The sequence below is a fragment of the Ranitomeya variabilis genome, chromosome 8 (genome assembly GCF_051348905.1).
Source record: "Ranitomeya variabilis isolate aRanVar5 chromosome 8, aRanVar5.hap1, whole genome shotgun sequence".
In the NCBI taxonomy this organism is placed as follows: Eukaryota; Metazoa; Chordata; class Amphibia; order Anura; family Dendrobatidae; genus Ranitomeya; species Ranitomeya variabilis.
Window position 1 is genome coordinate 21,088,985 of NC_135239.1, and position 10,689 is coordinate 21,099,673.

The window sequence follows — 10,689 nt, forward strand, 5'->3', positions numbered from 1 at the left end:
GGATAAGCAACGTCATGTACCCTAAGTACACAGTGACTGCACCGGCATATTAATTACACAAGTGATTACCGGGAAAAAAATTGGTTTCAAATGGCTATTAGCATTATTTATATATCATAGCTTTTGGGGCCGATGTTGCAGCAGAACTAACAATCCATACTATGAACTGTGCTGGGTCTTGCCGTGTCCTGAAGGTCACCACGATCCCACTGGGTAACACATTCCAGGGTCAGGTCATGCTGCCAATCCAAGGTGTAAATACTCCAATCAAATTGAGAAAGAAAATATTCAAATTATGAAAGCAGTTCACAGTGAGGAATCCGGATACTTTGTAGTTACTAATGGTCTCTTTATGTGGCAGCTTTCTCAGACTGTAAACACACCCCAGAGTCTTCAGGACTGGTTCTACTGGTATTCACAGTGAGGACTCTGCTGCGGGGAAGCTGTATGTATGGAGTGAGGTATACCTGAGCTGGAGGAAGCGGGAGACTGATAGATGACGCTCCAAACACCTTCCTGCGCTCACAGAGACTGCTCTAGTGCATGGAAATGGCTAACGTTCACATGGGCCACATTCATATGATAGCTTTTTATTTTATTGTTTACTCATTCAGCTTCACTCAACACAATTATTTATCATCCAGGTAAGCTGCAGCAGATGCTGCAGTAAGTACCTGACCCCATAGTCCTGCTCGTCCTGCAGTGAAGTCATCATTGTTATGTAATACAGTAAAAGATTGAGTAAAGGTGTAATCCAAGGACTCGCTTCTCATATCAACCTCCTATTAATAAAATGATTACACAGTATCAATACCCACTCACTATGTAAGACGGCTTCCTGCCCTTTCATGAGAATCTAATAACCCCCTCAAAGACCAGCGCTGTCCTCTAATCATTTATAGGAAACCAAGGAAGAGCAAATACCCGGGATTAGGCAGCTCCGCAAATCTGATTTAATTAAGTGAATGACCGATGTCTCACTAAATATAGAAGAACTTATTTACAGAGCAGAAGTAAACCTGTTCTTCAGGGGTTACCAGCAGCACTAGAGCGACATCCGAGGCTGGCACATAGGGCACAAAATCTCTGGCTGGCATTATGATACATGAGCAGAATCAATCCACATCAGAAGGTTTTCACATTTGTATCCTGCACTGATCCTGAGTTACATCCTGTATTATACTCCAGAGCTGCACTCACTATTCTGCTGGTGCAGTCACTGTGTACATACATTACTGATCCTGAGTTACATCCTGTATGAGGCTACTTTCACACTAGCGTTAACTGCAATACGTCGCAAATGCGTCGTTTTGCCGAAACTACGCATCCAGCAAAAGTTCTTGCTGGATACGTTTTTTCGTCATAGACTAACATTAGCGACGCATTTGCGACGCATTGCCAAACGGTGCGTCCGTTTTGCGACGCTTGGGCGTGTGGTAGCGGACCGTCGGGAGAAAAAAACGTTACATGTAACGTTTTTTGCTCCCGACGGTCCGCTTTTTCCGACCGCGCATGCGCGGCCGGAACTCCGCCCCCACCTCCCCGCACTTCCCCGCACCTCACAATGGGGCAGCGGATGCGTGGGAAAAATGCATCCGCTGCCCCCGTTGTGCGGCGGAGACCACGCTAGCGTCGGGAACGTCGGCCCGACGCACGACGACGAGTTGTTCCCGACGCTAGTGTGAAAGTAGCCTTATACTCCAGAGCTGCGCTCACTATTCTGCTGGTGCAGTCATTGTGTACATACATTACATTACTGATCCTGAGTTACATCCTGTATTATACTCCAGAGCTGCGCTCACTATTTTGCTGGTGCAGTCACTATGTACATACATTACATTACTGATCCTGTGCTGATCCTGAGTTACATCCTGTATTATACTCCAGAGCTGCACTCACTATTCTGCTGGTGCAGTCACTGTGTACATACATTACTGATCCTGAGTTACATCCTGTATTATACCCCAGAGCTGCACTCACTATTCTGCTGGTGCAGTCACTGTGTACATACATTACTGATCCTGAGTTACATCCTGTATTAGACTCCAGAGCTGCACTCACTATTCTGCTGGTGCAGTTACTGTGTACATACATTACTGATCCTGAGTTACATCCTGTATTAGACTCCAGAGCTGCACTCACTATTCTGCTGGTGCAGTCACTGTGTACATACATTACTGATCCTGAGTTACATCCTGTATTATACTCCAGAGCTGCACTCACTATTCTGCTGGTGCAGTCACTGTGTACATACAGTACATTACTGATCCTGAGTTACATCCTGTATTATACCCCAGAGCTGCACTCACTATTCTGCTGGTGCAGTCACTGTGTACATACATTACATTACTGATCCTGAGTTACATCCTGTATTATACCCCTGAGCTGCACTCACTATTCTGCTGGTGCAGTCACTGTGTACATACATTACATTACTGATACTGAGTTACATCCTGTATTATACTCCAGAGCTGCACTCACTATTCTGCTGGTGCAGTCACTGTGTACATACATTACATTACTGATCCTGAGTTACATCTTGTATTATGCTCCATAGCTGCACTCACTATTCTGCTGGTGCAGTCACTGTGTACATACATTACATTACTGATCCTGAGTTACATCTTGTATTATGCTCCATAGCTGCACTCACTATTCTGCTGGTGCAGTCACTGTGTACATACATTACATTACTGATCCTGAGTTACATCCTGTATTATACTCCAGAGCTGCACTCACTATTCTGCTGGTGCAGTCACTGTGTACATACATTACATTACTGATCCTGAGTTACATCCAGTATTATACCCCAGAGCTGCACTCACTATTCTGCAGGTGCAGTCACTGTGTACATACATTACATTACTGATCCTGAGTTACATCCTGTATTATACTCCAGAGCTGCACTCACTATTCTGCTGGTGCAGTCACTGTGTACATACATTACATTACTGATCCTGAGTTACATCCTGTATTATACTCCAGAGCTGCACTCACTATTCTGCTGGTGCAGTCACTGTGTACATACATTACTGATCCTGAGTTACATCCTGTATTATACCCCTGAGCTGCATTCAGTATTCTGCTTGTTATCTGTTGTGGCTTTCTGTTAGATTATAAGGGAAACAGTCAGCAAGTAAGGAGTTAGGCAATGTTGTGCGTAACGTTGGTCACTTTAGTGGTCTGAGGTAGTGTTGCCCTCAAGATGAGTTCTCCCCATAGAGTGAGCACTCACTAATCCTGCCCCTCAAAGATTCACGTTTTTGGTAGATACTAAGCCTTGCTGCGAGAGAATGGAAAACTCATCATAGTTATGTCCAAACAACACAGGTGCAGCTACTACTTGCATCTATGCATATAAACAATAGTCCCATTCATTGACAGCAAGCAGAGATCCCATACACAAACTATGAAGAACATCCACAGCGGAAACTGCCCTGCACTGCAGATCAGAAATCCACAACATGTCAATTTATTCTGTAGATGTTAGTGCAGATATCACCAAGAATATTTCCAAGGCTTTAGGCACCATACACATCAGACTAATGTCACCCTACCCTGCCTATAAGGACGGGTTTGGCCGACGGTCTACGGGGTGTATGGGGGCGTCAGGCAACTCATGATTGGAGAGATTTCGATTGCGCATGTCTGATTTTGGACAGTCAATCACTTTGTTCTCCCTGAGACAAGCCGAAGGATGATGTGTCGGTCGATGGCTCTCTCCTAAAGAACACAGGAACGAGTGAGAGAGTCAGCACAGATGGCATCGTTCAGCTGACAATCTAATGTACAGTACCTTGCGAAAGTATTCAGCCCCCTGGAACTTTTCAACCTTTTCCCACATATCATGCTTCAAACATAAAGATACCAAATGTAAATTTTTGGTGAAGAATCACCAACAAGTGGAACACAATTATGAAGTTGGACGAAATTTATTAGTTATTTTAAATTTTTGTGGAAATTTAAAAACTGAAAAGTGGGGCGTGCAATATTATTCGGCACCTTTAACTTAATACCTTGCTGCGCCACCTTTTGCTGCGATTACAGCTGCAAGTCGCTTGGGGTTTGTCTCTATCAGTTTTGTACATCGAGAGACTGAAATTCTTGCCCATTCTTCCTTGGCAAACAGCTTGAGCTCAGTGAGGTCTGATGGAGATCGTTTGTGAACAGCAGTTTTCAGCTCTTTCCACAGATTCTCCATGTTTCTTTCCACAGATTCTTATGTTTGGGATCATTGTCTTGTTGGAAGAGAAATCTCCGTTCCACTCTCAGGTCTTTTGCAGACTCCAACAGGTTTTCTTCAAGAATGGTCCTGTATTTGGCTCCATCTTCCCATCAATTTTAACCATCTTCCCTGTCCCTGCTGAAGAAAAGCAGGCCCAAACCTTGATGCTGCCACCACCATGTTTGACAGTGGGGATGGTGTGTTCGGGGTGATGAGCTGTGTTGCCTTTACGCCAAACATATCGTTTGGCATTGTTGCCAAAAAGTTCGATTTTGGTTTCATCTGACCAGAGCACCTTCCTCCACATGTTTGGTGTCTCCCAGGTGGCTTGTTGCAAACTTTAAATGACACTTTTTATGGATATCTTTGAGAAATGGCTTTCTTCTTGCCACTCTTCCATAAAGGCCAGATTTTGCAGTGTACGACTGATTGTTGTCCTATGGACAGACTGTCCCACCTCAGCTGTAGATCTCTGCAGTTCATCCAGAGTGATCATGGGCCTCTTGGCTGCATCTCTGATCAGTCTTCTCCTTGTTTGAGATGAAAGTTTAGAGGGACGGCCAGGTCTCGGTAGATTTGCCGTGTTATGATACTCCTTCCATGTCAATATGATAGCTTGCACAGTGCTCCTTGGGATGTTTAAAGTTTTGGAAATCATTTTGTATCCAAATCCGGCTTTAAACTTCTCCACAACAGTATCACGGACCTGCCTGTTGTGTTCCCTGGTCTTCATGATGCTCTCTGTGCTTCAAACAGAACCCTGAGACTATCACAGAGCAGGTGCATTTATACAGAGACTTGATTACACACAGGTGGATTATATTTATCATCATTAGGCATTTAGGACAACATTGGATATTTCAGAGATCCACAATGAACTTCTGGAGGGAGTTTGCTGCACTGAAAGTAAAGGGGCCGAATAATATTGCACGCCCCACTTTTCAGTTTTTGAATTTCCACAAAAATTTAAAATAACCAATACATTTCGTTCAACTTCACATTTGTGTTCCACTTGTTGTTGATTCTTCACCAAAAATTTACATTTGGTATATTTATGTCTGAAGCATAATATGTGGGAAAAGGTTGAAAAGTTCCAGGGAGATGAAAACTTTCGCAAGGCACTGTATATGACAAGCTTAAGAAATCAGCAGTAGAACCTCATATTAAGGGCTCGTTCGCAAGAAAGTATTTTCAGTCCGAGTACTGTCTGTAAAATAGCGGACACTACTCAGGTCAGTTATTCAATGTGGAGGTGCAGATGAGCAATTTGTTTTACTGATCAAATCTGTGTGTGAAGAAAAAAATCACAGCCAGCACTAACTTCTTCCGTAAATAGTATGAGGCTCATCTAATCAAGTCTACAGGTGTACAAAAAACAAAACAAAATTAAAGCTACAGTACGGCATCCGTTTTTTACGGATACATTGCAATTCTGTAGAATAGGAGACTGTAAATAATTAACAGATGTTGTAAACAAATGGACAACACAGATGACAAGTGAGAAGTAAATCGTACCAGCTTTCTGGATGAAACTCTATGACAATATTTATATATGGTTTTGTCACTCTACCCTAAGGCTACATGCACACACGTGTGTGACACATCCTAGAGCGGCGCTCTGACCATAGAGCGTCACTGACTCATACACACATCATGTCTACAAACGGACTCTCAGCAGGTCCTATGCTCATCCAATATGCGGAGCAGTCTCAGCCATTAAAGTGTATAGGGATCCGAAGATTGATCCTAGGACTTCCTACTTCAGAAATCCAACCACGTTTCATCTGTTTTGTACACAAACATTATTAAAAGTTATTGTGTAAATAGGTCCAGATAAACTACACGCTGCCGAGAAAAACAGAAGAGCTGTGCTCACAATTCTGCTGATGGAGCCTCTCTAAACAGATATAACCCAGAACTAGTATAGGATAAGTAATGTCATGTATATACACAGTGACTGCACCAGCAGAATAGTGAGTGCAGCTCTGGAGTATAATACAGGATGTAACTCAGGATCAGTAATGTAATGTATGTACACAGTGACTGCACCAGCAGAATAGTGAGTGCAGCTCTGGAGTATAATACAGGATGTAACTCAGGATCAGTAATGTAATGTATGTACACAGTGACTGCACCAGCAGAATAGTGAGTGCAGCTTTGGGGTATAATACAGGATATAACTCAGGATCACTAATGTAATGTACGTACACAGTGACTGTACCAGCAGAATAGTGAGTGCAGCTCTGGAGCATAATACAGGATGTAACTCAGGATCAGTAATGTAATGTATGTACACAGTGACTGCACCAGCAGAATAGTGAGTGCAGCTCTGGAGTATAATACAGGATGTAACTCAGGATCAGTAATGTAATGTATGTACACAGTGACTGCACCAGCAGAATAGTGAGTGCAGCTCTGGAGTATAATACAGGATGTAACTCAGGATCAGTAATGTAATGTATGTACACAGTGACTGCACCAGCAGAATAGTGAGTGCAGCTTTGGGGTATAATACAGGATATAACTCAGGATCACTAATGTAATGTACGTACACAGTGACTGTACCAGCAGAATAGTGAGTGCAGCTCTGGAGCATAATACAGGATGTAACTCAGGATCAGTAATGTAATGTATGTACACAGTGACTGCACCAGCAGAATAGTGAGTGCAGCTCTGGAGTATAATACAGGATGTGACTCAGGATCAGTACAGGATCAGTAATGTAATGTATGTACACAGTGACTGTACCAGCAGAATAGTGAGTGCAGCTCTGGAGTATAATACAGGATGTAACTCAGGATCAGTAATGTACTGTATGTACACAGTGACTGCACCAGCAGAATAGTGAGTACAGCTCTGGGGTATAATGCAGGATGTAACTCAGGATCAGTAATGTAATGTATGTACACAGTGACTGCACCAGCAGAATAGTGAGTGCAGCTCTGGGGTATAATACAGGATGTGACTCAGGATCAGTAATGTAATGTATGTACACAGTGACTGCACCAGCAGAATAGTGAGTGCAGCTCTGGAGTATAATACAGGATGTGACTCAGGATCAGTAATGTAATGTATGTACACAGTGACTGCACCAGCAGAATAGTGAGTGCAGCTCTGGGGTATAATACAGGATGTAACTCAGGATCAGTAATGTAATGTATGTACACAGTGACTGCATCAGCAGAATAGTGAGTGCAGCTCTGGGGTATAATACAGGATGTAACTCAGGATCAGTAATGTAATGTATGTACACAGTGACTGCACCAGCAGAATAGTGAGTGCAGCTCTGGAGTATAATACAGGATGTAACTCAGGATCAGTAATGTAATGTATGTACACAGTGACTGCACCAGCAGAATAGTGAGTGCAGCTCTGGAGCATAATACAGGATGTAACTCAGGATCAGTAATGTAATGTAATGTACACAGTGACTGCTCCAGCAGAATAGAGAGTGCAGCTCTGGAGTATAATACAGGATGTAACTCAGGATCAGTAATGTAATGTATGTACACAGTGACTGCACCAGCAGAATAGTGAGTGCAGCTCTGGAGCATAATACAGGATGTAACTCAGGATCAGTAATGTAATGTAATGTACACAGTGACTGCTCCAGCAGAATAGAGAGTGCAGCTCTGGAGCATAATACAGGATGTAACTCAGGATCAGTAATGTAATGTATGTACACAGTGACTGCACCAGCAGAATAGTGAGTGCAGCTCTGGAGTATAATACAGGATGTAACTCAGGATCAGTAATGTAATGTATGTACACAGTGACTGCACCAGCAGAATAGTGAGTGCAGCTCTGGGGTATAATACAGGATGTAACTCAGGATCAGTAATGTAATGTATGTACACAGTGACTGCACCAGCAGAATAGTGAGTGCAGCTCTGGAGCATAATACAGGATGTAACTCAGGATCAGTAATGTAATGTAATGTACACAGTGACTGCACCAGCAGAATAGTGAGTGCAGCTCTGGGGTATAATACAGGAGGTAACTCAGGATCAGTAATGTAATGTATGTACACAGTGACTGCACCAGCAGAATAGTGAGTGCAGCTCTGGAGCATAATACAGGATGTAACTCAGGATCAGTAATGTAATGTAATGTACACAGTGACTGCTCCAGCAGAATAGAGAGTGCAGCTCTGGAGCATAATACAGGATGTAACTCAGGATCAGTAATGTAATGTATGTACACAGTGACTGCACCAGCAGAATAGTGAGTGCAGCTCTGGAGTATAATACAGGATGTAACTCAGGATCAGTAATGTAATGTATGTACACAGTGACTGCACCAGCAGAATAGTGAGTGCAGCTCTGGGGTATAATACAGGATGTAACTCAGGATCAGTAATGTAATGTATGTACACAGTGACTGCACCAGCAGAATAGTGAGTGCAGCTCTGGAGCATAATACAGGATGTAACTCAGGATCAGTAATGTAATGTAATGTACACAGTGACTGCACCAGCAGAATAGTGAGTGCAGCTCTGGGGTATAATACAGGAGGTAACTCAGGATCAGTAATGTAATGTATGTACACAGTGACTGCACCATCAGAATAGTGAGTGCAGCTCTGGAGTGTAATACAGGATGTAACTCAGGATCAGTAATGTAATGTATGTACACAGTGACTGCACCAGCAGAATAGTGAGTGCAGCTCTGGAGTGTAATACAGGATGTAACTTAGGATCAGTAATGTAATGTATGTACACAGTGACTGCACCAGCAGAATAGTGAGTGCAGCTCTGGAGTATAATACAGGATGTAACTCAGGATCAGTAATGTAATGTAATGTACACAGTGACTGCACCAGCAGAATAGTGAGTGCAGCTCTGGAGTATAATACAGGATGTAACTCAGGATCAGTAATGTAATGTACTGATTAATTATAAAATAACAGTATATAACGCTCTGTCAGCCCTCATATACAGTACAGCATTATCTGGCGTCTGATTCTGTACGTACCTCGGACCTCATAAGCTTTTATTTCATTTATTTAATAAATTTGTACAAAAAATAGTAATGAAAAGTAAATTAATACAGTATTATCTCTTGTTTGCTCGGGTGCCGAGTATCAGGCTATAGTGTCGTGCTGGGACCTGTAGTTCTACATCTATATATACCATATATATAGATATATAGATATATAGATAGTGTGTGTGTTTTTCTTTGCTGATAGTTTTTTTTCCATAATGCAGCGACAAAAGTGTCGTGAAACAAAGTGCGGTGAAGCCCTGATGAAATATTCATCCAGCGGAGCGCGATAACACGACGGCTGGAGCGTTATAATGTGATAATGGTGCAGTAATTCCCATTAATAATACATTCATTGGATGCAATCATTACAGAACATCAAACACACAGCTATGACGTCACTGCTGCCCCCCTCACCTCCAACACACACCTATGACGTCACTGCTGCCCCCCTTACCCAGATAATGAGGCTCTCGCACAGCTCGTTCCCGGCCATCGCTTTCTCGTCACTTCTTCTTTTCCTCCGTCCTCCTGATCCCTGTTGACCTCACCTGGGAACAGAGAAGGAGGGAGCAAGCTAAGAACAGCGCCTTCTTCACTATGACGTAACCCCCTATTCATTCAATGGAACTTACGCGAGTAGAATTCCGTAAGTCTCTTCAGTGAATAGGACTTCAGCGCACGCCCCCCCAGCGTCTTCGGTAATTAGACCCTCCCACAACGGATGACAGGTGCACGCCACGCCCCCTTAGTTCGTCGCAAGTGATTGCCTCAAGTTTCCTCCAATCAGCATGCAGTTACCTGAATCTCTTGTTTTCTATTGGTCCTGTTGTTGATGTAGGCGGTGTCCTCTTTGATTCCCGCCTTGTGAAACAATGAGTGACATCTTTTTTTTTTTTTTATTTTACCTCAGAGTGTGGACCGCGCTACGTCCTGACTGAAATCTAGAGAAATTAAAAAGCAATACTGTGTAAAAGTAAATAAATGAGGTCTTGTGTGGCTACTCATGCGGTTACCTCATGAAAGTGACAACCTGAATAAAATTCTTGTTAAAAAAAAGTGGAAAAAATGGCTAAATATTTCTCCACTGTCCACAATTTACCTATGAAGTAAAAAATTGGGTTTATGTTGAGTGAAATGCTTATATAAAGCTTCAATAAGGCTCCTGTGCCTCCTAATTAGGGGGCTGTTCACGTGGAAATTTTGGTGCAGATTTCACGCGGTGTGCCAGAATTTTTTTTTTTGGTCTACATATTGAAAAAAAATTCAGAAATGAGTAGAAATGTCTTCTGTTTCAGATAGAAACACCAAGAATTAGACAATGAGAATAATCCTCTGCAGCAGAAAATCCGAGTGTCAGGGTCAGATATAAAAATGTGGAAATTCATGATGGAATTAATGGCGCAAATCTGCTACAAGATCCGCCGATTTCACCCCTGCTATATTGTTCGCTCCCATGCTGAAGAAGAAAAGAGCGTGTCC

The 10,689-nt window shown here is 42.8% G+C and overlaps 1 protein-coding gene across 1 annotated transcript in view; it reads right to left on the bottom strand.

Annotated features, from left to right (window-relative positions):
• HOOK1 (hook microtubule tethering protein 1) overlaps positions 1-9,899 on the bottom strand; it is a 68,105-nt gene extending 58,206 nt beyond the window's left edge. Inside the window, exons 1-2 of the mRNA XM_077277384.1 lie at positions 9,843-9,899; positions 9,665-9,758 (exon numbers count right to left, since the gene is read on the bottom strand). Coding sequence (XP_077133499.1) covers positions 9,665-9,703 — 39 coding nt within the window. The 5' untranslated portion in view covers positions 9,704-9,758; positions 9,843-9,899. The remainder of the gene's footprint in view (positions 1-9,664; positions 9,759-9,842) is intronic.
• Between the last annotated feature and the right edge of the window lie 790 nt (positions 9,900-10,689).